At 42.3% G+C, this 15,471-nt stretch overlaps 1 protein-coding gene across 1 annotated transcript in view; it reads right to left on the reverse strand.

Moving 5' to 3' along the window:
* The window catches only part of adamts3 (ADAM metallopeptidase with thrombospondin type 1 motif, 3), a 170,495-nt gene that overhangs the window by 53,732 nt on the left and 101,292 nt on the right, over window positions 1-15,471 (reverse strand). Inside the window, exons 5-6 of the mRNA XM_030059711.1 lie at window positions 11,211-11,294; window positions 9,105-9,261 (exon numbers count right to left, since the gene is read on the reverse strand). Coding sequence (XP_029915571.1) covers window positions 9,105-9,261; window positions 11,211-11,294 — 241 coding nt within the window. The remainder of the gene's footprint in view (window positions 1-9,104; window positions 9,262-11,210; window positions 11,295-15,471) is intronic.

Here is a 15,471-nt window from a genome sequence, read left to right on the forward strand (position 1 = left end):
TTTTTTACATTTCTTATCATTTAACTTATCTCTCGAGAATTAAATAACTGCAACTGAGCCGATTTCCCCTCCAGGATCTATTAATTTTTTCTGAAGCTGATTCTGAGCGTGTTTTTTTTGTATTTTGGGTGTTTTGACTCTCTGTTCGACTCATATATTCTTATATATTTTCGAGGTTTCTGTGCTCTTTTTGTCCCTCATGTCCTCCTGTCGTCTTGTCAGCGTGTCATCTCCTCCATGCCTGCCCTGCATGATCTCCTCAGCCCCGCCTCAGAAGTGTTTTTGCCTCCTGCTAATAAATATTTGTCACCTCAAGCCAGCTCGCTTTTTGGGGGGGTGTGTCCAGATTGATTTTAGAAAGTCTGGACAGCAAAAAATAATTAAATAAATAAATAAATAAAAATAAATAATAAAATAAATAAATAAATAAATAAAAATTACTAATACTACTAGTTTTGCAATTAAGATCCAAATGACATTTGCAGGTGATTTGAAATGCAGCTCTGATCAGATTTCTACAGAAGTGTCTCAGTCTAGAGGCTCTGGCCGCTCAAATCTGATTTTTTGGACACTTCTCCTGTTTCTGCATTGGAAAGCCGCATCATCAGCGCTCGTAGTTACTGACTCCTACATCCTCACTGTAGCAATCCATGCAGATGTAGGTTCCAACCTGCTCAGTTGCAAATAACAGTGCAAACAGTCTGTCTTAAAAATCTGATTTGAGAGACAAATCTGATCGGCCCAACTCTCCTGCGTTTGGGTCCTCCAGGTCTGTCATTTGAAACAACAGTGTTTTGCTCTATAGGGATGGCATCTTAATTCTTTATTAGCAAGCGTGCCTTTACATTTGTGTCAGCCTCTCAACCTTTGTCCTCTGACTACGGGAAGTCACAATCTAACAGGAGACCCACTCAAAAATGATCAGAATCTAACACGGAGCCTGCAGAGAAATGATTGTTGCATGATTTCCCTGCAGACCGTCGCTGAAGTAGCTCTGCCTTTGGCCAGTGACGTCCTACAACAGGGACCGAAGATGCTCTTGATGGCATCAAAAAAATAACTGATAGGTAGCTGTGAGAATTGTTGTTGGCTGATTTTCAGGCAGAAACTGTTATTTGGCTGCATGTTGTTTCTCCCTGAACATGCTGGCGACAAACAGAAACAGGTTGATGGTGGCTGTGACAAACCAATCAATTTTTCTCACACTTAAGAGAGGAGAGGACTGAAACTCTTTGCCTCATACTGGGAACAGATGATAGAAACTTCAAAAGCTCAAGTGACAGAGAGCCGAAGATCCAGTTCAACACACCGTGATCCAGGCAAAAGAGAAAATACAACAATACAGGCTTGTTTTGCATTGTAAGCACTAAAATTCACAATTTACTAGTGGGGAGAAAACCAGCCCCTTAAATATGAGAAGAGCTGCACAGAGGACAGGTGAAGTAGGGCTGGGCCATATTATGTGTGATATGAGACTGAATATTGTATGGGATTTTCTAATACGACATAAATGTTGTCTGCATTACAGCAAAGGGATGCAATTTTCTGAATATATTAAACTCGTTGAGCTGGTCTATTATCTGCTCAGTCATCAGATCTTCCTTACAAATGAGTGTTTATCACAAATCTCTGGGTGCAAATACATTATTAATCCACCACCAGGGTCACAAAATCAGTATTGAGGTGTTTGGTCAAAGTTATGCTGCTTGATTTTGTCCATATCGCCCAGCTCTGATGCTAAATCTACCAAATTACAAGCAGCAAGTTTACTGGACCATGAAATGTTAATATTCATCTCACAACATCATTCAATTAAATTCCTGAGGTAAGATATAACATTCAAGCAGGCGCACATGGATTATATCAATTAAGCACACACAGCATGCACCGTGAGGCCTCAGGCCGCCACGGGCCTTTAAGTACCGGAGATACTGGGTTTGCATGTAGATGATACACGGAAATAAAAAGAGAAAAAAACATCTACATCTTGTAGGTAATTTAGTCAGGCCTAAAATCTTGTTTTTACTTAATGCAAGTGGGGAGAGAAAAAAATCAGCCGGGGGGATGAGATAATCCCTCTTGTTACTGATGTAGTTTCACTTATTTCTGGAATTTAAATGTGGTGAAAACGAGGCAGGACGCAGCAGATCAGGCCACTACGATAAAGAAAAATACCCTTCATTCAAGAAAATACTGGAAGTAAATTCCCACTGCCAGGTTTTTTCACATGTTTGAAGAAAATCAAAATCATGCCTAATGAATATGTGACTCACACTGCAAAAACTCAAAATCTTACCAAGAATATTTGTCTTATTTCTAGTCAAAATATCTCATTACACTTAAAATAAGACATGATCACCGAAGAAATAACTTGTTTTTAGACAATTTTCACTTGTTTCAAGTGAATTTTCACTTTTTCCACTGGCAAATTTTGCCAATGAAACAAGAGAATTTTCAAGTGAAAATTCACTTGAAACAAGTGAAAATTGTCTAAAAACAAGTCACTTCTGAGGTGATCATGTCTTATTTTAAGTGTAATGAGATATTTTGACTAGAAATAAGACAAATATTCTTGGTAAGATTTTGAGTTTTTGCAGTGCAGTGACTTGCTGAGACGGACATTTTTTTTTTTTTTTTTTTCAGTATAAAACTTGTTCTTACTAAATATTCAGTTTTGATTAAAATGGGCACAATGTCAAGTGAATGGAGAATCGGGTTCAGAAACTGTTAATACGTATAATATATATGTTAATATGGGCTTCACCAACCCACCACAATTTCTACACAGGCTAAACCTCTTCCAGAAACAGTCTGTTCTCGTTATGGATGCGGCAGGTTTTGGCACATTTATTGATATCATTCATTGATCCTTCAATATTCTCGTTTCGCCCCGGGGGCTGGGGTGCAGTGTTAGCTGTTGAAGGCCACTCGAGCAGGTAAATGTCTCGCTCAAGGATTCTTCAGCATCTGCAGCCACACGGGATTGAACCCCCTTGCCCTCCATTTAGAGGCGGATCGCTGATTAGAGGCTGATGCCCCCACAAGGTCATGCAATCAGATCTGGCCAAGAGATGCATCCTCTTGTTTTTTTTGTTTTTGTTTTTTTTTCTTCTTCAATTGCCAGCTCATTATCACCCTGGCTGATTTGGAGTCAAACACCATGAGGGAGAATGTCAAGCATGGCTCTTAGTCAGGGTGATTTGAAGTTTTTCTATTTTTTTTTTTCTACCACCACTTGCCTGAAAATGACAGCACTTTAGTGGAGCTGCAAGAGCCGGTGCAGCAGCTGGTGGCTGATCTCTGCCCGCTAGATGCTGAGGTAAAATGTCAGGTCAGCCACGACTTTGCATCATCTGAATGGCACCCAGTCATTTTGGCCGCAGTTGCATCATTGCGAGCCATTTTCATCCATTTCCACACGAGCCATGAATCATCTTTCAGGGTGCACTCACACCTGCAGTTTATTTTCTTTGGCCCAAGCCACAGTGGAAAAGTCCACATTGCTGCATTTTGGTAATCAGATCGTTTAACCTTCCAATGTTTGAGTTCAGATTGACCCCAGACATACGAGGGTTTAATGTTTAATGCCTCTGTTTACATGATACATTTTTTTTGCTTCATATTTCATGACTTTTCCTAATTTTATGGGGACAAGTGCAGGACATGGAAATATGTTTTCAATATCCTGTACACATTTTGTATGCATCAGTGTTTCTTTGGGGTCAGTTTGACCTCAGGCTATTTTATCTGTATGAAATATATAAGAACTATCAACATTTCACACACACTTTAGCTGTTTTGGACGACACTGAGGAGCTGCAACAGGCTATTTATGATTGTCAAAAAACTTCCCTCTGCCCTTGCCTAGCATAACCACACCTGTAGACAAGCCAGAGCCACTGATACTTAATGTGACATTTGGGAAAAATATGAATCCGACAAGAACTTTGACGCCTAAGATGATGATGAGCTGGGGAGGTGTTTGTTTTATTTAAAGGGCTATTTATGTCCACAACAAGACACATAAAGTACCTCACTCATTAACTTTGCTAACAATTTTTAATTTTTTAAGTTCACACTGCCCAGTTACAAGCAAACCAGAGGCACATGGATACGTAGCTTGTTTATTGCACCTAGCTTTGTTAATCTGTCATCCTGTGAAGTGAGAAATTGTGATGGTAGGTGGATTTAAAAAATCAGTTCCTGTAACTTAAGCGAAGCGTGGATTACGTCAAAACTCCTAATTTATTTTCTTTGACGCTTGAACCACAAGATAGCAACCCACACCCTTAAAGGTCTGTTAAGTGATTTTAAAACATAATGTGAGTGTGCATTATGTAAAACATACTTGAGAGAACACATACTAATTTTTTTTTTATATATGTTAATGTTTTTGGTCACTAATTGCTAAACCTGATATACGTCATGCCCTCTGCTTCTACATAGCAGGGGTCTCTCTCTCTCTCTCTCTGTGTGTGTGTGTGTGTGTGTGTGTTTGATTACAGGAGTGGGATCAGGTGTGCAGGCGTTGGGTGGCCGCTGCTAATCATCATCTACTCAGCTATATGAATATATATACATATATACATACATACATATAATATATACAATGCCAGTCAGTCAACCTCTAGCTTTACTAATTCTTTACTAATCCTTGTCTCCTGTGCCTGCAGTTACCCCACCTGACCCCGGACCCCTGACCCCTGACCCTCCATCTCACTCCTGACCAGCCTGCCACACACTCCAGACCCAAACCCCACCCTGGACCTCTGGACTCACTCTGTCTCCTCTGCTCGCTCGCCCTCAGCCATCCTTTGGCTCTCAAGACTCTTTAACTGTCATTACAATAAATTTGTTTCTTGCACCAGTTCCCTGTCTCAGTGCTGGGTTCAAATTCAGTGTTCATGCATAACACAAAGGGGTCTTGGTCTATTTATTTGGTGCTACCCGAATTTGAACGCCACTCTTCTAACCTGGCCAGATGAACCCCACTAAAATAAATGCTCCACATACTGCCTGATGTGTACTGTAAACATTATCACAACTGAGTTCCTTCCCTCTTGTCCCCTCCAGAGATCAATCAAAGGGGCACCAAGCAAGCTAAATGGGTCCTTAACTGTGCACAGACTGACTGACTCTGGCTGGTTTGCTCTTCTTGTTGCAGTTTGACTGCTGTGGAGAAAATGAGCAGGACGACAGGCTGTCAATATCTGCTAGACGGTGTAATTCGCCCGGAGCCTCCAGCTTTTCCAGCATCAATAATAAAAAGGTCCCAAAGACTGAAACTTCAACCCCCACACACACACACACGCCCTTCCAGTTTGAAAGTCCTGAATTTACCGTCCCTCTGAGCTTTTAATAGTGATATAAAACCAGATTTGCATTACAGATTATGTTTGGGATGGTCAAGGGAGAGCACGTCAACACTTGCATTCTGAGTTGCTGGATAATGGAGAGATCTGAAGCCGTGGAGTGAATCAATATTTCACCCGGAGCATCAGAGGACTTCTCAGTTGATCTCAGGCTTATCCTGATTAGCCGTCTCAGAATCAGCTGGCTCCCTGAGGAGAAGATTCATGATTGTGTTTACAGGCTGGAGATGCTCAGTGGCGACAGTCTCAGCCTTCATTTTCTGACGGCAGCTCAGATCATCAACATGTTTAATAGACTCCTCTCCTCTTCCAAACACAATAATCACAGTTTGCTCTGTGATGAACAGAGCAGGACGTCAAACTGGACAAACCTGTGTGTATTACTGGCTGAAATACCTACTTGTTTTCCATTAGACAGTCACCAAAATACGCTGAAGTGTATATAAAAAGTACAAAATAAAACTTTAGCACATGTTTTGTCATTTACTGTTTATTACCCAGAAACTAACATCAGTAAACATCTTGGGTCCAGGTTTCTCGTACAAAGTTCACTCATTACCGATGAGCCCAACTTTCTCTGGATGGAGCAGCTTGTTCGCTTCTTTTTCGGATACATTTTTTAATATATTTTGGTCAAGGTTTGTTTTGTTACTCCCCGTGTGCAGAGACAATTTCCCATCAGTGACCCTACCTGACATTCGAAAACAATTTGGGCAAACATGGCAAATTTACCCGGTTCTCCATTTTTTGTTGCAGTCCCAATTTGTGATTTAGACTCTTGAAATGCCTCATAAAACTCTTCCTGTGTGCAGCTGTAACATCTTTAAAATAAAGACTTAGTAAAGCCTGACCTTAGTGGTAATAGCCTCATTAGCAGGAATACAAAGAAAAGCTGAATTCCATTAGACTGTAGACCACGGCCAGTCTAATGGTGTAAATACATTAGGGCAGAGGTCAACAGGGGGTCCGCAGACGCCCTAGGGGTACTGCAGGGGGGTTGTGAAATTTTTGGCTGATTAGACAATTTTTTAAATATATTTTTTAAAAAATTGTACCCAATTTTTTTCCCCACAAATTTAAACGTCTTTAATAGTTCAGTATTGTTTGCAATGTTACAGATATGTTTATTTATGGCAGTGGCACCAATGAGCCACCACTTAATTTTGTTTCCACTTTACCTTTTGGTTGTCACTTTACTTTGCACGTTTACAATAAAAACTTGAATAAATAAACCTGTGTATTATTTGAATAGCTTAGCATTGAATGCGCAATAACAAGGTATATTTCTACATGTCACTAGGCCCAGTTTAATATAAAACACAATTTTATACAATATATATTGAAGGGGGGTCCCTGCACCATCACTCGATCAGTTTGAGGGTCCTTGGCTTGAAAAACGTTGAAGACCCCTGCATTAGGGTATATATCTAGCTATCTAGTTATGTATCCATTAATTTCTCTATTTGAATCTTTCAGCCAGGTTCCAAGGTCACCTGTACGATGAAATAGGTGAGGGAACTAAAAAATTATCATCATATGACGCACCGTCCAACCCAATAAATTAAAATCAGTATTTTCAGATGAGTGTTATTGTGCTGTTGCTTTAAAAACAGATATCTTCATATAACGTAAATAAACTGTATGCTACAGTGATGTATATACCATATTAATGTATGGTCAGTTTGTTTACTCTGTTCCTCCTTGCTGTCTTTATCCATTGTTCATTCTGTATTGCTGTACTGGGGATTTATGTCGACTATTTGTAAATGAGAGTGTGAATATGAATGAGTTTTGTGAATAATGCAGAGCCGATTCATAAAAACACACCGGCAGGCATTGCACGGTGCATAGAGCGTTTCACCAGACTGTTTGGTAATTCAAACAGTGGGTGGCAGAGATTATTTGGCGCTTGTTTTTGCAGGAGGCAGAGCCGGCTGGGTGTTATGAGCTTATTGACAAGGTGGTTTGTTTGGTTGATTTCAAAGAAATGAAGTCAGACTCAATACTAGGAGCAGTGATGTGTTACGACATACGAATATGGCTTCCACTCTATGTCAAATTGACAATTCCCTGACTTTTCCATGACTTTCCATGGCTAAAATGTCCTGGCCTATATAAATGAAAGCTTTTCCACCCTTAACCAACACTTAAAACACACTTCAGATGCAGAGATCCTACTAAAGTTTATGATTCTGTATTATTTTTGTTTGGTTAAAAATTCCATTACGTTCATGACTTGTTGTTGTTCCCTTGATTTCCTCCGTCTGGAATTGACTTTGCAAAATTCCATGACTTTCCATGCCACTTGAGAAACCCTGCAAAATGTCATGCTATTCATTAAGAGTGCACACAGAGAGAGTAAAGTGTGCAACAATGGTCCAATATTAAATCCTCTTTGCTCCTGTCATGGTCATGGTCACAAGTAAATTACAGAAAATCTCATTACTTTGCATGCGTAATGGTAACACTATGTGGACGGTCCAGTGTTAATCCCACAGAACTTGAATGGAGCGATGCAGTTTACTAAATTCTGTAGTTAATCCTCAATCAAACAAATCAAACAAAAAAGTAGGTGCTTAACCAAGAGTCACAAATCTTTTCTGCTGCATCAAAACAGAAGATGTAATGTGAACTGAAACCCGAACCGTGACCCATTTTTAGCTCCAACCTGGCGTTTCCACCTACTCTCACCTTGACATTAACCCTGACTCTGAGAGTAAATAACTGTAAACTTTTCTAACTGATGAAAAAAAAAATCCAGAAATGTCTTAGTGACTCAGTGTAGTCACATGGCAGCGAGTAAAACATCACCGTTGCACTCTGACCCACACAGTATCTGTGAGTAGGTGAGGCCGTGCGCACATTGAAGCTGCACCCAATTCATTAGGACTTCACAACACTTGCAAATTGCCTCCTGTAAATTACAGTAGTGTGTATACAGTCCTGGGCCAAATTGGATGCTGTGATTGCTGAGAGATGTGGGCGTCATCACAGGCGAGTCTCCGAGCAAAAGGAGGGAGTTTTCCCTTCTAGAATCAGATCAGAGAATGCTCCAGTTACAAATTGGCTCTGTGTTGCTTTGGGGGGATTAGTCCACACTAAAGCATGCAATTTGTGCTTGCAATTTGTGATGAATGGGGCTATTTGCTTGAGCAGTGCTCTTTTGAGGGCTTGTTTGCACCACAACTTGATTTGCATAAATTTCTTCGTAAATAAGACCAAAACTCTCCCTCATATCTCGGGCAGTTGAGGCAAAGAAAAATGCACAAATTGCTCGCGCAATGCAATCTTGGCCAATCTGGACCAGCAGACTGCTGGAGATGAGAATTTTCCCTCTCTTTGAAACTCTGCCACGTCTTGAAATCAGCTCACTGGAGCTGCACGCAGGCACAGACGATCAGTAGCATATGTGTTAGATATTCAGGACTAAATTAGCATAATAATTTCTTTGGCTCTCACATCAGAATTAGATGTCATCACTGAAAATTAGGGCAAGGGCAACCTGGCTCCCCCCACGACAGCCCACACCAAAGGTAAACCTAAGAGTTCACCCCAATAAAGAGGCTGCAAGCGTGTCATTGCAGCATTTTCTTACTGGTATGCTTTGTGAATAATCTCCTGTAACTGTAGTGAGAGGAACCAGACATCGCAGTGGCATCACACTCCAGGCGAGCCATGTGTGCTCCCCTGTGACTCATGGAAACCTTTTGCGAGCGTATCCCCGGGCCTTACCCTGCATCCCGGTGGGGCCGAAGCCTTGGCGAGTGAGGAAGATGGCGTGGTCGTGGTGCTCGGAGTGATCGGGGTCGGCCTTCTGCTGCACTAACGCCCAGCGGCAAACGTTCTCCAGGCTCCGCGACGGGTTTCCTCTCTCGATGAGGCTGATGGACTGACAGGCAAGAGAAGAGGGGCGGAGGAGGCGTGAGCGGCAAACATCCACGGTCAAAGCTCTTACCAGGCTAGTTATTGCAGAGGGAACGCCACCAACAAACAGGGGCGGTTAAAATAAAGATATCAGCACACTGCCGGCAACCCAAACTGCATGCATCGTTAACCCTGAATGGTGTGAGCGCCATTCACAGTCGACTCGGGTGATAGCGAGTGAATAGCAGGCACGGCTTGACAGCAATTTATTCAGCTTTCTACACACAAACTTTCAAAAAATGGCAGGGAAGCAGATGTAACATCCACTATCAGCCCTGCGCTGTGATTTTATATTTTGTGTACGCGAGCGCGGGCAGGCCTGTGTGAAAGAGACAGACGCTTGAACCCTGCAATCTGCATGCAATTACGTTGCTATTTGGCGTCCGTGGTCCATCACCGGCGGATTTGCACTTGACACCAGCATGCGTCACAAGGCTGTAATAACCATCTTTCCTCCGCTGTAGCAATTAAACTATTTTCCTATCTAAATAAAAGACTGCGGGAGAAGCGGAGTGTAGACAAAGTGATGACACATCCACAGGCTGAATCCTCCGTGTTTCACCCTTACTGCAAAATATTCCTCATAATTAACAAATGATATATAAAAGTGTGAAGTGTAAGTATGAAGTAATGGTAGGCCTGTAAATCTTTATGAAATGTAATAACATGTATCACGCTTTTCTCTTCCTTCATTGACAGCAACTAAAATAAAATCTGCACTGATTCAATATGAGAGAGAGATGAAGGACTGAGGGAAAGATGATGAAAGTCTACAGGGCCTCAGGGGGCTTTCACACCTATAATTTGATTTTTCAGATTCAGATGTGAAGTGCAATACTGGATAATAGTAATGATAATTCTATATATATCTATTTTTTTACAGAGTGCTTTTCATGGTACGCCTTAGATAATTTAAAATGATGAAAAGCAACACACCTACGTCCGCTTTCACCCCATAATGTACAGCGGTGTTTACTTTTATGTCTTGTTTTTCACTTATAGTCCAGTAATTTTAGGCCAAAATTGGGGTCAACCTAGGATAAATTGCAAGAGAAACAAACTCAACTGATTTTGTATCCTCAGTTTGTCCTGAGTGAGGGGAAAAAAAGTCCCAAGGAATCCCATTGGTGGAAAGTTTTGAAAATCACCTATTTATGAAACAGTGAATTAAAAGGTTGCTATATATATATATATATATATATATATATATAGTAACCTTGAATTAAAAGGTTACTATATAACAGTGAATTAAAAGGTTACTATATATATAGTAACCTTTTAATTCACTGTTTAAATATCTGTTCTGGCATTTATTCCTTATATTCCTTATTAGTGCATATCAAATCAGATAATGTGTGATATGCATGTGTAAACAGAATAATTCAAAGAACTTGTAATTGACTTTTTTTCTTGTCTTTGTGTGTGTAATCAACTTGTGAATTTTTATAGTGATATCTGGAAGTCAAATTTTGAACCCAATTCCCCTGTGTGTTAAAAACAGTGTTTTTTGGTAATATGTGGTCATAAATAGGTGATTTTCAAAACTTTCCACCAATGGGATTTCCTGGGACTTTTTTCCCTCACTCAGGACAAACTGAGGATACAAAATCAGTTGAGTTTGCTTCTCTTGCAATTTGTCCTCGGTTTTTTCATAAAATGACCGGACTGTTACACTCTCACTGATAAGGAGCCGCACTGAGGCCGACTTTTCATTGTGACCACGGTTCATTTGTTTGCTCCACACCGGAGTTTCCAGAGTTTGTGCTCTCTCCTGTCCAAACAAATTGAAGTAATGGCGGTGGGTAATTCTAATGCATTAACAAAAAAAGTCCTGTAATTTATCACATTCATCTCCCATACTTTTTCAACATCAGCAGCAGCGAGAGGGCTCGGGTCAGAGCCTCCGAAACTCACCTTGGCGTATCCCAGCATGATCATCCTCACCAGCACCACGTTGATATGGGCTCCCAGTGACTCATCGTGGTAAATCTCATTGACCTGACACACAGACAAAAGAAACATCAAGCCATGAAACAGCGCATGGGGCACAGAAATAGCATTTTTCTTTAAGTCTCTGCATCCGTGACGTGCTACACCCCCCCTGTGCTGTGAACGCCGGCCTCGTGCTCTCAGAGGAGGAGGAGGAGGAGGAGGAGAGCGACAATGAAACAAAAACCATCCCTCTCTCAGGTCTGTGATATAAATCGCCACCATGAACGGCTGTAATCACAGGCCTGTCCACCCACTGTTGTGTGTTGCGTTGAAAGCCACTAAATACCGCACGCAGGATCCGCTCAGCGTGCTCTTGTTGCTGACAGGACGCAGCTCTGACTCCACTAAATACAGCAAGAACTCTCCGTCAGCATCTAATTGTGGTCTTGCCAGTCCATATACCAGCTGGAATGGAAAACACATTTTTTTTTTTTTAGTTTAACAAGCATAATGCATCTGTGTGTGTGAGTGTGTGTGTGTATAAACATGGCAAAATTTTTGTTTGCAAAGCCCAGGACCAAACCAAGCTGACTTCAAAGAGCAAGCGCTGACCGTAGCAGAAGGTGAGCTAATCACACTGTTAAAAAGGGAAAAGCACAAAGAGCGAGAAAGAGAAAAAGAAAGAAAAAAAGAGGGGAAGTGCGTCGGAGGCTGTACAGAGAAAAGGGTGAGTCAGCAAAGCCAGGTCAGCGCAGGACTCTCTCCGCAGGTAGCCGGACCGCCGCCTGGAAAACGTGAGAAAACGCTTTTTGAAAACCTTTAGGGCTTCATCCTCAGCGGCCGTCACGTTGTTTCACACCTCGGCCTCTCGTCGTTTTCCGGCTCTGACCTGTTGTTGTTTGCTTTTAATCAGCCGGTCGCATCAAATTTCCCCTTCAGGGATCGGTGCTGCTCACTGTATCTGATCTGGAACATATTCATACCCTGCCTGTATTTATCTTGTAAATGACTCCATGTGCGTCTTCGCCCCATCCGCTGCAACTCCAAAACACCTCCTCCGTCTCTTTTACAGGCTTTTTCTGAACGCACCGATTTAGTTTTTTTTTTTAGTGAATGCTGAAACACTAACAGTGAATCTTGAAGCACCATCTTGTAGACGATGCATTCATCGATTCATAATGCAAAACTGAATGCACGTTCTCTAGTTTTCCTTGTGTTTCTCTTTTTTTTTCCTGTTCCTCTTGTGTTCTCCTCCCCTGTTTGTCTCTGTGTGTGTGTGTGTGTGTGTGTGTGCGTGTGTGTGTGTGGTGTGGGCTTGGCTAACTCAATCAACCCATCAACCAAACCGTATAAAAACCCCGGCACTCCCTCCACTCATCGCCAAATTGTTCAGCCTGCGACAGACTTTCTTTCTTGGCCGCTTGAGTTTTTCTGCAAACTATTTCTCTGTGCTGCCTTTGTGTCTCCTTTGTGTCCCCATGTCTCCCTGTGCCCGGGATCCCTCCGGCCCCCGTGCCCCCCCCTGTGCCTGCCAGCGTAGCCCTTCAGTCTCCATCTCCCTCTGGGATTCCTCCTCTGTCTTACCAGAACTTCAGCTGCAATAAATCCTTCCCTTTTTCAGCCTACTTGCTGTCTGTGTCTGCATCCGGGTCCGGCCAAAACCTCAGCATAAAATTGCAACTTAATTTGTAATTTGTGCAAAACTGTAACCATCGGCCTCTACAGCGCTACACTACTTTACAGTGACGCACGTGAAAAAACACTTTTGGATAACCTCTAAATCAGACCGTGAGGCAGAGGTAAACATTTGCTCCGGGGGCCGATACTGAACAGAGACTAAAAGAGGTGAGAGCTAGAGGACGAAGAGGAGGATGAGGAGGCTTTTCATTTATACTATCTGTGCGTAGCTGATGCTGCATCGGCTTATTGAAATGATGATTTGTGTGCGAGCGTTGTTTGCTTTTGCAGATGATGCATTAATGTTTTGCTGGGGGTTTTTTTCTTTCTTTTTTTTTTTTTTGAGTGTGCAGAGTTTGGCATAAATAGCCGATAGTTTCAAAGATAGTGCCTGAGCGGTCCGGAAATAAATTCAAGGAAAGCTTTTCTAAAAGGCTGGTAGGCAGGCAGGGGAAAAATAATCGAGCTTTAAAAACGATGAAAATGTGAATGTGGCTTTGAATTCACTGGGAAACAGGCCCTGAACGCTTTCTGCCGGCAGCCTGCGAGGGCTTGTGAAGGCTGCTACGTGATGTGTGTCATCTCATGCCACACACACATGATTAGCGCTGGCGAATGTGTTGTTGTGCCAGTATTTAATAGACCATGCAGGGACTTCTAATCAATCAGGGAGCGAATCAACAGCTTGCCCAGTTTCTGCACACCTCGCCACTGCATTGGAAGACCTCATTAGCCATCAGGAGCGTTTGGACGGAGTAATTGGAAGCAGTGGCATGAAAAGTGTCACAGTGGGTCTCATTTTGTGTAGGCCACTGATTTCTCAATGAGATTAAACGCATCACTGCGCAACGTGGCGGTGTCTTCCACGCGGGGTGCAGAAGGAAGCCGAAATGGGAATAAAAACATATTTCAGCCATGTTCGCGCCCCCCCAACCTGCCCTGAGAGCGCCGCCTGAGCCTGCACGAGCTGCACGACACGGCGAGCCAAAAACGGCCGTGTCGCTTCAAAGTCCAGGCCGGCGGACTCCATCACTCGCTGCTTTGTGCTGCAGGAGGAAACGTGAGTGGGACTCGCTGCAGATGGGCGCCACGTTTCGCAGCAGAGAAGAAAAGCGGCTGATTGTGAAGTGACACTGAGACGGCGTTTGGCCTCGACGAAACACTGCAGCCGCCTGGAGCCGCCGCTTCAAGGAAGGCAGGCATTACAGCGTGTGTTGTCCTTTTCCCCCGCACACACACACAGACACACACACACACAGATCAGCTTGCCCTCAAAGGCCAGCGTTAAGACAGTGCACAGTGACTCGTTTGTGGCTCACACCTCACATTTCTGATTCCACATGTTCAGATCTGATTTTTAGTTACAGAAAATTCTCAAATCGATTGAACGACATTAAAGGAAAAATCACTGCAAACTGTTTTAAAAACTCATTTGTTCCTAACTTTATCAATATTTTTAAACAATGCTGCTTGAAGCTGAGGGGACTGTGCAGAGGTTTCTGGGTGTTCGCCACTGGATGTGTGCAATATGCGTTATTTTGCAAAGTATGTGCAAATATTTTTGTTATGTGCAATACGGATTATGGGTTATTGATTGTTGTGATTGGTACAGCTGGTGCTCGTTTTTGTTTATATGAAGTTTGTTTCAATGCAATTATGGAGACATTTATGTGTGCAGCATTTGAGTCCAAGACAAATTTCCACACAGGGACAATAAAATATTTTGTATTGTAAAATCCAGCCTAAAATAAATTACAATTCAAAAACAGGGACTGCTGATTTACATTACATCCTGTGCCACTGATGGTGTACTTTTGTTATTCTATTACTGTTATTTGGTTAGTCTTGGATTAGATAATCCCACTTGTTTCTAGTGCAGTTTCACTTGTTTCAGACATTGTTCAGGGAGTAAGTATAAACATTCTGAAACGAGGCAAAATAATGCAGATCAGCCCAATCAAATTCTGGAAGTTGATTAGCATTGGAAACAAGTGGGATTTTCTCATCTGTGACTGTGACTGATCCAGATTATGTCAGCCGGGTTTGGGAGAGAGCACAGTCGTTCGGTAAACAAGCCGGATTAGGGCCGCGGGAGGAGGAAGATGGCTGCGTCTCAGTGTTCAGTTCAAACTTTTACCTCCACATAGTGTTTTTTTTTTTTTTTTTCTCAAGTTGCGAGTAAAGGCTTAAGAAAACAGAGAAAACCCACGATGGCAAGGACAAATCAAAGACGTAAAGTGATGTAAACACAAACAGGCGCAGATTCTCCTCGCAAAGATATTCATCCTTCACTCTCTGAGATGATGTCAGAGGTAAGATCCCAGCTTTCCGAGATACCGAGCCGTCTAGACTGATGGTGCCGACGGCCGCTCGGAAAATGTGACTTCTCAAGTATCGACTATGAAAGAAAGAAGAAACAAACAAACAAACAAACAAAACCGTCCAAGCGCTTGAGATTCAAACGCACCACGTGAACGAAGCTGAACAGAGCATCTCGACGTTAGAGGAGACTTTACAGATGAACCAACGAGATCTCCACCGAGCTGAGAAACCAATAAAAACTTTG

This window comes from Myripristis murdjan, chromosome 9, assembly GCF_902150065.1.
Source record: "Myripristis murdjan chromosome 9, fMyrMur1.1, whole genome shotgun sequence".
In the NCBI taxonomy this organism is placed as follows: Eukaryota; Metazoa; Chordata; class Actinopteri; order Holocentriformes; family Holocentridae; genus Myripristis; species Myripristis murdjan.